Source organism: Crassostrea angulata, chromosome 1 (assembly GCF_025612915.1).
Source record: "Crassostrea angulata isolate pt1a10 chromosome 1, ASM2561291v2, whole genome shotgun sequence".
NCBI lineage: Eukaryota > Metazoa > Mollusca > Bivalvia > Ostreida > Ostreidae > Magallana > Magallana angulata.
Window position 1 is genome coordinate 53840828 of NC_069111.1, and position 11344 is coordinate 53852171.

The 11344-nt window shown below is 35.0% G+C and overlaps 1 protein-coding gene across 1 annotated transcript; it reads right to left on the minus strand.

Moving 5' to 3' along the window:
• Window positions 1-4656: 4656 nt before the first annotated feature.
• LOC128192995 (uncharacterized) lies at window positions 4657-8229 on the minus strand. The gene is made up of 3 exons (XM_052866152.1): window positions 6844-8229; window positions 5163-5317; window positions 4657-4972 (listed from the first exon to the last, which is right to left on the minus strand). The coding sequence occupies exons 1-3, from the start codon at window positions 8227-8229 to the stop codon at window positions 4657-4659; spliced, it is 1857 nt and encodes a 618-aa protein (XP_052722112.1).
• Between the last annotated feature and the right edge of the window lie 3115 nt (window positions 8230-11344).

Below are 11344 nucleotides of genomic sequence, written 5' to 3' on the forward strand. Positions count from 1 at the left end.
AATAAAAACTTTCAAAACCAAGCTTATCGAATGTAAAGCAATGTTCTGGATTTTTAAAAAAAAAAACAAAAACTGAAAGGCATGATTTTTAAGTTTTCAGATTAAATCGTGACCCTGTACTTTTAATGCCTTTCCGTACCCTGCTGATGGTACAGAACGAACACGGCCGTGTCTCGCTATGTTTGATCTCTCAGCACCAATCATCATGTAGGAAATTTTTCGTATTGTATTTCCAGTTAGTATCTGTAACTGAAGACTGGCATCTATCTCTTTATATAGATATCTCTTTATCTAAATAAGATGAACCGCACTAACCAGATACTAGAATTCAAGGCATCAAAGCTTGAGTTCATCCGGAACCGATTCAACGGTATCAAATATTGACCAGAGGATAAATTTTTTAAAATTCTGTTTATTAAGCGTTTAACTATTAAGCCATGTTACTGATACTGATATAATTCAATATATTGATTGTGAAATAATTACGTGCAGTCAATTATGCATTTATGAGTATAACTTATTAAAGTTTTTAAGTAAGTCAGAACTTGCTGAATTGATCGAGTTTTACACTTTACTGCTGTTGATACATGTTTATTATTTCTGAAACCTAATTATGCGTTCTATTTATATCAAAATGGCTGACACTATTGTACACAAATATTAAAATAATTTGTTTATTCTTCCTGATCTGCGGACATTTGAACGATATCAATAAATATGTTTTTAGCTTTTCCAATCTTACCTATGCGTCCACATTAAAGTTTTGTTTATGACATCACTGGATACTTATTCATACACAATGTATGACAAATGTATTTCTTTTTTTACAATTATCTTACTCAAAACAGAAGACCAATTTTCAAACAACAAACAAGCAACAATTTCCCAAAGAACGTCTATCTTATAAATCTTCAAGGAATGCCTCATGGGATATAAACATCAAATTTCAGGTATAAATCGGCTAAAAAATCTTTTTTTCAAAATGTATCAGAATTTTCGTTTCATTGTTGCCCAGAATGTTGTGGATATCATAAAAGTTCATTGAGAATTGTCAATGGTTCATTCTGAATGATGTTTCCCTTTTTCATTTTCCAGAAGCACTGATCAACAAAGTACCAATCCTTCATGGCTATATATAGCAATGACTATTTCATCATTGTAAAGCGTGCATTAAGTTTGACAACAATCTTGGCAATTACCAAGTATAAGGCAACTTATCTTGAGTTATGAAAATTTAATAACATTTTACAAAATACCTGTCGGATAGGTTTCTTTATAACCTTTGTTGTCTCCATACTCGTACGATCAATTGAGTAATTGAGTCTAAAGGATGAAATAAATTTCTAACTCTGTATTATTCAATAAAAATGTGTCATTCACAGGGAAAATGGCATGTTCATTCTAATCTTATAAGCCCTCTAGTTTTTTTTAGCAACTTGTGGTTGATTTCGTTTGGGAGTAGTTGTGGCTTTAAATATTGATGCGATAAGAACCTCAATGTTCCCGCCGTGTCTCGCAGCGTATCATCCAAAGTTGAAGGTTTTGCATAACACTCATTTGAGTAACTATCTAAAGCAATTATACCGGTGAACCGAAAAAAACTTTTAAAATAGAAGCTCAAACTTCCTTTTTTGTTGGTTACCAAGACATTTGAAAGAAAATTGAGGCCCAGTTAATTTATGGTAACTAGATACGAAAATAATTCACATCCTTTTGATGGATCCTGCTGTAGACTCAAATTAACGATGTTCCATTATTCTGGCTGTATCATTTAAACCAATTGGTATTTTTTTTTTTTTTTTTTTTTACAAAATACCCCAAATTGCATGCTAAAACAAGTTGCATATCATTTATACCTGTTTATGGGCATTTTCTTTGGGTTTTTTTAGATAGATATATAATTTGATTTTATTAAATGTTTCTTAGGTGGGGAGAAATAAATATGTATATGTCGATCCTGTTTTGATAATAACCTTAAATACCTGATATTGAAAACTCCATAAAAATGCAAGAATTACCGTTGTATTCTCAGAAGGGAACTACAACTGACATTTGTAGATCTAAAATCTTTATTATTTTCCGCACTGTAGAATTCATCTTTAAACTTGTTTAGCAACTCAAAATGGGAATTTCTGACTGTGGGAAGACTTTTAATAATACTTTGAAGTCCTTATCTATACATGTTCCAAACAGTCTAAATAAATCTCTGTTTGAATGAATTTCTTTTTTAACAGTATCAAAATATCTCTTGATAAGTATATAAATACATGTACTTTCTGAAACTTATTGAGAATTATGATGTACGTTATCTGTATATAAGAATTTTTAGCACCTTTGCCGTTTATAGACAAACCGGAGGGCCGGAGTATAAATCAAACCTCTTTGGATTTCAAGAACATATATAATAAAACATCCAACTTACACCCATATCAATGTGAATTATTTCAGAAGCAAAAGTCTCTGAAGAACATTGTTGTCAACTTTTCTAAAATATGGATTGGTATTATTGAATATGTTTGATAAAACGTTGTTTCAATTCTTTAAGAAGTCCAAGATTCCTAAAATGTTAATTCCTGCACTTTCAGTAATGACAAAAGAATAATTGGTATGTAGTGAATCGTCCAGAAATGTCACTGTTCAACGATTGTCTTCCAGAGCCAGGAACAGAAGTTCTGAGCGTATGGTGTATCTTTCAAAGCCGGTGACAGAGGAAGGAAGGACAGGTACTTGTTAACTGCAAGATGTTTCTTGTATTTCAAAGCTGGTGACGCGAGGATAAGAGCTAAAATTGAGACGTATTCGTAGAGAAACCACTGAAATTTGTCAGCGTTCTTTTTTTTTCATGGGGCCAGTTGCGTCTGATAAGTTGGAACGAAGTTTAATAATAAATTTTCTTTACCTAAAAAGTATTCTTGATAATCAATATTTGTCAATTGACAATTGATAGGCAAAAATACAAGTTTTTAATGAATACAGACAATAAAGCTTGTTTAAACTCCAGAACAAACTTGCAAACTCTCTCTGAGTTTTACAGTGTATCGTAAAGTATATTCATAACTTAAGATGTGGAAGCTATGTACATTGTATTGTGTTGAAACGTTGATTTTGAAAGTTCTGAGTTATACACCAAACACACTGTTGTTTTCCTGCACTCAACAATGAAGCAGGTCTAACATTGAATAAAGGTTATTTTACCTCGGAAGCCACGTTTCGATATGATATTGTATAAATTTATAAAAGTAAAAACTGTTTAGACCGTCTACTCCAGGTCAATACTACCCTGCTTGGTAACTATTACCCACCTCCTCTTTTATGAGTCTAAAATGTGCAATAAACGCATTAAAAGATAAAATAAAACTTGTGTGCCAAGCAACAATGAAGATAATTGACAAATTCGTGTCATAGAGTTGTTGTAATTGTGCATTTATGATTTGATAGACAATGTTTGGGAGCGGTAGAGCCAAACCTGTTTAGGCAAATCCAGTATCTTATATCTTTTTACAAGACCACTTTCCCTAAATATCTCTACTGCATATAATCTTACATTCTAGTAAATTGCCACATAACAGAATTTAACGTTTACAGTGAGGCATTGTTCCTTTATAAGCATATACTAGCGCGCATGGTACCGGCATCAAAAAGATTAAAGATCAAATTTGATATACATGAATTTAAAAGTGTATTTTTTAGTTGCGTTAATGATGTGTTATAGGAGTAACCGATAATTGGACAGAAATGGGCATGATTTAACGAATATTTAACATTTATTTTAAAAGTAATGACAATATACACAGTTTTAACCAATAAGTTGGCGTCGCAGTGTGACCTTGCTTACCGAGGCCTTGAAGTTACCTGTATTTGGAAAGCTCCAGAGGTATTGTGCACAGGTATCAAACGCACATACCGGTACAGTTACATTAACAGGTTTGATGCAATGAACACTTGATGAATAGGGGCTATTTTATTCTCAGTATTTTATTCTTCCTTTTTCTGACTAATGTGCACGAACTGCATGATATCCCGATCAATGAGCAAAATATTGATTTATTATACCCGATATATATATATATATATATATATATATATATATATATATATATATGTATATATATATATATATATATATATATATATATATATATATATATATATATATATATATATATATATATATATATATATTGAGTTTTACACGATGTATCAACAAACGATACGATGAAGAAATTTATCTTATTGGAGTTTTACAAGATGTATCGACAGATTATGAAGAATTTTTTTTAAAATGACTCATAAATAAATATCATAGATAAATACAAGCCCCACGACTCGGACTATTCTCCTTTGTGCAAAAATTTCAAGTTTTAACTTTTAAAATACGTAATGTGACAAAAATATCAAAAATGAAAAATTAACAGATCATTCATTTATTCATCAAATCCTCGTGCATTTGCTTCATACCTTTTTCATCACGTAAACAGTGCATGTAGTTTTGCATCTATACTACTATATTAAAATAATACTCGAATTTTTGGTCTTTAATACCGATAAATCGGAAGAATACTCTCTTTTGTTTTATATATTCTAAACGTCATTGGTATTTGAAGATTACCAATTTGTTTTTATTTTTTCTCAGTTCACTTACTTCACTTATTCCTGTTAGCTCCTTGGGGAGCAAAGGGCCGCAACCACTCCTCGCCAGCGGACTCTGTTTTGGGCGACTTTCTTTAACTGGGCCCAGGTGAATCCTGCATCTTTTGTCTCTGACTCTACTGATCTTCTCCAGGTTTGCCTAGGTCTCCCCACCTTCCTCTTTCCCTGTGGGTTCCAATCCAGTGCCTGTCTTGTGTTGTTTTCTGGGGATTTACGTAGAGTGTGGCCTATACATCCCCATTTCCTCCTCTTTATTTCAATGTGGATGGGATCTTGTGTGGTCTTTTCCCATAGGCTTGCGTTTGATATGGTGTCTGGCCATCTGATGTTAAGAATATGGCGGAGACATTTGTTGACAAAAGACTGGACTTTTATTGATCGTTTTCGTTACCTTCCAGGTCTCCGAGCCATGCAACAGGACTGATTTTACATTTGTATTAAAGATTCTTGTGTTGGTGTTGATGGAGAGTGCTTTTGAATTCCAAATTTGACGTAGGGTGTTGAATGCATACCTTGCCTTGTTGGTACGACTTTTAACATCGCTGTCAGCGACCCCGTCCTTGCTGACAATGCTCCCAAGATATGTAAATTTGTCGGTTTCTCTGATGTTTTCTCCATTTAATTGGATTGGTGTATTCTGTTTGTTGTTCATTCTCATCACCTCTGTCTTTTTAATGTTATTTTTAGACCAGTCTTTTCTGCTTCTGCTGCAAGGCGTGACAATTTCTCCTGTACATGTTGTCGTTTGTGGGATAGCAGGTCAATGTCATCTGCAAAATCCAGGTCCTCGAGATGTTTGGTGAAGGTTCACTGGATTCCAGTCTTGTTGCCTTGCGTTGTTTTCTTCATGATCCAGTCAATTACAATTAAAAATATTGTTGGTGAAAGAATGCAGCCCTGCCTTACTCCTGTTTCTACTTTAAATGGATGTGTGAGTTTTCCATTGTGGATTATGTGACATCGTCGTAAAGGTTTCTAATGATGCTAATGAACTTCGGTGGTATTCCATAATGTTTCATTAGCGTCCAGATGGTTGACCTATCCAAAAAGTCAAAAGCTTTTTCAAAGTCCACAAATGTTGAATATAGTGAAGTCTTAGTTCCTTGTTCAATGCTTCTTTCATTCTTTCCAAGATAACTCTTGTTAAAACTTTGCTGACAATGGATAAAAGCATGATACCTCGCCAATTTCCACATTGCGACAGGTCACCTTTCTTTGGTAGTTTAACTAGGTATCCTGTTTTCCAAGCATCTGGAACTTTTTTTCATCCGATATCTTTTGTAGTAGACGTTGTAACATCTCTGCAGACTTTGTTGGGTAGATTAAAGAGCCTCTAGGGGAATGCCATCTGGACCAGCTGCTTTTCCGTTTTTTCAGTGTTTTAATTGCCTTGGTAATTTCTACTCTAGATGGGGGTCCAGTAATGATTTGAAGTTCATTCTTTATTGTTGGTATGCTTGCAGTACTGGGTGGTGGTGACCGATTTAGAACTTCCAACACTGTGCCGGATAATTATGCTAGTGCCAAGGTGACATTTTTGCACCCGCTTAAGCTGCATATATCAAAAAATTCAAATATGCCATATGATAGACCATTGCTTAAAGAGTTAACAACCACCTTTGTTATCAGTGTATCGCACCTGTCAGGTAAGATATTTATCTTTCAAAAATAAATTCCTATAGGAAAATAATTTTTCCTATTGGAAAATAATTTTTCCCATAGGAAAATCAATATTCCTATAGGTAATTTGAAATTTCCTTTCGGAATACAAGAACTTCCTATAGGAATTTCAATTCCGATAGGATTTGATAAAATCCGATAGGAAAACTTAATATCCTATAGGAAAACTACATGTCTGAATCAAATTCCTACAGGAATTACCATTCTCCTATAGGAAATATAATTCCTACAGGACTTTTTAAAAATCCTATAGGATTGTCAATATTTCCTGTAGGAGAGTCAATTCTCCTATGGGAATTATCATTTTCCGATGGGATATTAATTTTTAAAGGTAAATATCTTACCTGTCAGGTGAAACACACTAAAAACAAAAGTGGTTTTATACTCTCTAGACAAAGGTCTATCATTTGGTATACATGGATTTTTCCTAAACTGCATCTTAAGCGGGTGCAAAAATGCCACCTTGGCACTGGCATAATCATCCGGCACAGTGTTTTCCTTGAAGTGCTCTACCCATCTAGCTTTTTGTCCTATATCACTACTGATCATCTTTCCCTGTTTGTCTCTCACTGGGGTAATAGTGTTCACATTCTTTCCTGACAGCGTTCTGCTTATTTCATACAGCCTTTTCATGTTGTTCTGCCTGGCTGCTGTCTCTGTCTCTTCAGTCATGTCATGGACAAACTGTCTCCTGTCTTTTCTAGCATTCTTTTTTACTTGTTTATTGGCTTTCCTATATTCTTTTTTCAGTCCCTTTTTTTGTTGAGCATCCTTACACTGGTTAATTTTCTGCTTCAACTCTTTCCTTATTTTAACTATTTCCCATGTTTCTGCTGTCATCCAATCTTTGTGCTCCCTCTTTCTCTTTCCTAAAACTTCACTGCATGCAGTTTTCCAGGTGTCTTGGAGCTTAACCAAATGGTCATCTATAGATGTTACTGTCAATCCCTCTAGCGCATCGAACTTGTTGCTTATTGCGATGTTAAACTCGTCACTTTTTTCTTTGATTTTAAGAAGGTGGACATTAAATTTGTAGTGAAGTGTTTTTGATTTATCTTTAAATGCTCTGAGTTTCATTCTAAGCCTAGCTGTAACAAGTTGGTGATCTGAGGCTGCATCTGCTCCTCGTCTTGTCCTAACATCTAGCAAACTTCTCCATTTTCGCATGATGGTAATATGGTCTATTTGATTTTCTGTCTTTCCATCTGGAGAAGACCAGGTTGTTTTATGTATCCTTTTGTGTTGAAAGATGGTGCCTCCTATGACAAGGTCATTGAAATTGCAGAAGTCTGTAAAAAGTTCTCCATTTTCATTAATGTTACCAATGCTGTGCTTTCCCATGATGAGTTCTTTGTTCGTGTTGTCCTCTCCAACCTTGGCATTCAGATCTCCCATCACAACTTTTATATCTCTGCGAGGTGCATGGTCCATGTGGTCTATCATTGACTGTAATGCAGCGTAAAATTCGTCCTTCTCCTGCTCCTCTGCTGCATTTATTGGGGCATAACACTGAATGATTGTGATCTTCCTTCCCTTTGAGTTGAACCTGTCTGACATGAGTCTTGGCGACACTGGTTCCCATGCAATCTTCTCTTTTGTTGCTTCTGGTGACAACATAAGGGCAACCCCTTGAGTGTGTGCATGATCCTGGTCCTCATGTCCAGAGTATATGATGGTTTCTCCTGATTCTAAGCGAACTTGTCCTCTTTCATTCCATCTAACTTCGCTTAGGCCAAGTACCTTGATGTTGTACCTTGTCATTTCCTTTGCTACTTGGGCAGCTTTTCCGACCTCGTATAGGGTTCTGATGTTCCAGGTCCCTATCCTGGTGTTGGCCTTTATCGACAGAAGATTTGTCGGTGCACTGACTCTCTGATGGCTTTCACCTGCACACGTCATGAGCTCATCTTGCAAGCCATCTTCCGGATCTAGGTCTCGCTCTTGATGTGGTGTTGTTGCGGTTTCTGTAGCACTCTGGTTTTTTTATGAGGTGGAGTTGCTAACCCCACGCCCAACCCCCTGGACCCGGAGGGCCGGTGGTTTTCTGTTAGGGTTTTCCTTTCCTTAGTCATTGGTTCCGGTTATTTAAAGGCGCCGGAGGCTCGCCTTTCGCCACTGTCACTCAGCTGCCGAGGCATTCCCAGGGTCACTATGGCGAGGAGGTGTGACATGTGACTTGCTGACGGAACCTATTTGAGACGGTGGTCATTGACTCAAGGTTTTAGTGATGGCACTTAGTGACACTTAGTGACATCCCTCGAGACCCATACCAGCATTTGACCCCTATTTTCTCAGTTAAGCTTCGCTTATAATAATCAACAAAAATTCCTCAAAACATCTCGGAAATCATCTGTATTTTTTGCATTTTACAATACTTTCAAGCTAACGGGATCTTTAGTTCATGTTTCCACAATATCATAACTCAGAACAGAATACAAATACGGGTAAATTTTCATTGGAAATTTGCTTTATATTCTGTTCATATATATTAATAATTTCTTATGAGAGTAAGTATAAAATAACAAATATACATTTCAAATAAGTACTTACTTTTGTCTTCGTGATGACAAAAAGTATTTTATTACATGCAAAAAAAATTCACATTATATTTCTAAGGAGAGTGAAGATAGAATATGTTTTATCGTAAAAATGAATAATGTCCTACGGACCCAGCTTTACGATAGAATGTTTCCGTGTATTGTCTCTGTAGGAAATAAAATACGTGTACGTTGGTGAAAATGTGTTGAATTCTTCCATTATATGGATATAAATTTTTAAATGAAAGGTATTTAATTTTACAGTCTAAAAAAGGTTTATTATGATGAATTTGGTTGTTATTTTCTAGGCAACTTCATTGATTTTCTCCAAAATCGTTCCGGAGCGAATCTGCAATTTCCTGCTACATTACGGGTATATGGAAGGCATTCAACTGTGGCGAGGGCCTTTACCGAGACACAGTTAGATTACTCAAACTACGGAGAGTGTAGTGAAATTAATAGCATTATTGTAGGCTTATAGCTTTGTTAAGTAAATGTCAATAATACGGTGTGTCGATATATCTATTTGGTAAATGTCCGATATGCAATGTCAATCCGTGCACGCACGGGTCAAAGTCTAGTATTCATTAAATTTCCAATGGAATGGACAAACAACGTCAACAATTATCATAGCAAATATCTGACGACATTTCTCTAATAATAATTACGTGATACCAGCCATGGTTGTGGGGGTTTTTTTATCTGAGGGTTTTTTTTTCACTGCGAAGTAAATTTCAATAGATTCAAACACAGCACAGAGTTTGTTTCACTATTTTTATCGACCAAATAAGATACTGCAATGACATGGTCTGTCGCCATAGTTCCTGATCATCATTATGGCAAGTTTAACGACGCATTATACCCGGTATGTTTGCATGGGATATGATATTAGGGTAAACAAGTTTTAATGGGAATTAATGTAAAAATAACCGGAGAGATCCCCTGGGTACAAACATGCATTATAAAGGCATTCCTTTACTCTATTATTGTATCAAATTTAAACCAATAAACAATTTGAGGTGTAACATGAGTCTTTATCGTAATCTTTAATCTGAAAACGTAATTATTTTCTTATTTTATTCAAAGCGTCTTAGCCAATCAGAGCAATGTCATCTACACACGCAGCTGCGCGTTTTGTCACGTAGTTACTAAGGAGCCCTTTAAACGGTGTTCAACAAATAAGAACCAACATTAACTTTCATCTCAGAAAAAGAAATATTCACACCTTATTTGTGCATTGTAATTTTTTTGGCCTGAAACAATATTTTTCCTGGTATGCATTTCGACATTACCTGGCAAGCCAAGCTGATAAATGTATTTAATTATTTTTCTATTATATTATTATTACAAAATATATTCAATCGAAATGATTTAATTGTGCAAAAATTGGACAATGCAGTCCCAAAAACACAATTGTCCTAGCATCATTAGTTTAATAGCCGCATTGATTAACAATTAATTTTTACCACGTTGAATTTCTTTTTAACCCCCCTTTGCCTCCCGCCTCACCTGCACCCCCCCCCCCCCCACACACACACACACAAGCAACATAAAAAAAAACCAACCAAACAAAAAATAGCCAAAAAAAAACCTCTCAACCTGTCTCGATATCTGTATCTTCAGCAGGCATGTTCACAAAACTTTCCTAAGATCGTAAGATATGACTTAGGAAATAAAGTTAAAAACATCCTCAGATTAACTTAGGACACGTCTTAAGATGTAGCTCGACGGTAACTTAGGAACGTGTACGTGTAGTTAGTTAACATATTAGGCCTAAAAACAGTTATTTTAACGTATACATTTCTAAAAATTTACATTTACTTAAATATATCAGCGACCAATGGCAACTTAGTTAGAAAACAAACAAACAAACAAAAAAACAGATACAACGACACCCCCAGCAATCAATTTATTTCTCTTTTTAGAATTGGCTTACAAGCAAATAATTCTTTAAAAAAACATGTGTGCAGTCTTTGAGTGTAAATTAACATTTGATAAACTTATTATTACATGTTATACATAAACACGCGCTTTTCATTGAATTTAAAGTTACATGTAGAAACACAATAAATTTCCCTTTATTCTGCAATATATTAAGAAACACATGAAACACATAGACAGTGCTGTCATAAACAAAAATTGTTTGGAGAATATGATGAAAACAATGATTTCAATATATATATATGGATGAACTGCTTAGTAAATTCTCGTTTTCAAATTTTGTTGTCATTTTTCTAATAATTTCAACTTTTGCATCGCAACATTTAAATCCTACTGAAATGCTTTACATTGGTCCTTTTTTAATGGAAAATTTTGACACTGGGTGTTTGGCTTTCACATAACATTGACATTCCATGAGGTGTTCTTTGAAGAGCTTGTGAAGGACGGCGCTGTCTTCCTGTCTGAAGTAGGCCACTCTTCTCCTACACTCGGAATCTGCGTAAATGGCCAGAGCGCATTCGTCCTTCGGGTTATTG

What these genes read in the sequence shown, in the direction of transcription:
- LOC128192995 (XM_052866152.1), bottom strand. Translation starts at nt 8,229, where the DNA reads ATGACGTGTGCAGGTGAAAGCCATCAGAGAGTCAGTGCACCGACAAAT. An exon ending in TAGGACAAAAAGCTAGATGG is followed by an intron (nt 5,318 to 6,843) that starts GTAGAGCACTTC and finishes AACATTAAAAAG; the next exon opens with ACAGAGGTGATGAGAATGAA. An exon ending in AGTCGTACCAACAAGGCAAG is followed by an intron (nt 4,973 to 5,162) that starts GTATGCATTCAA and finishes TCTTAACATCAG; the next exon opens with ATGGCCAGACACCATATCAA.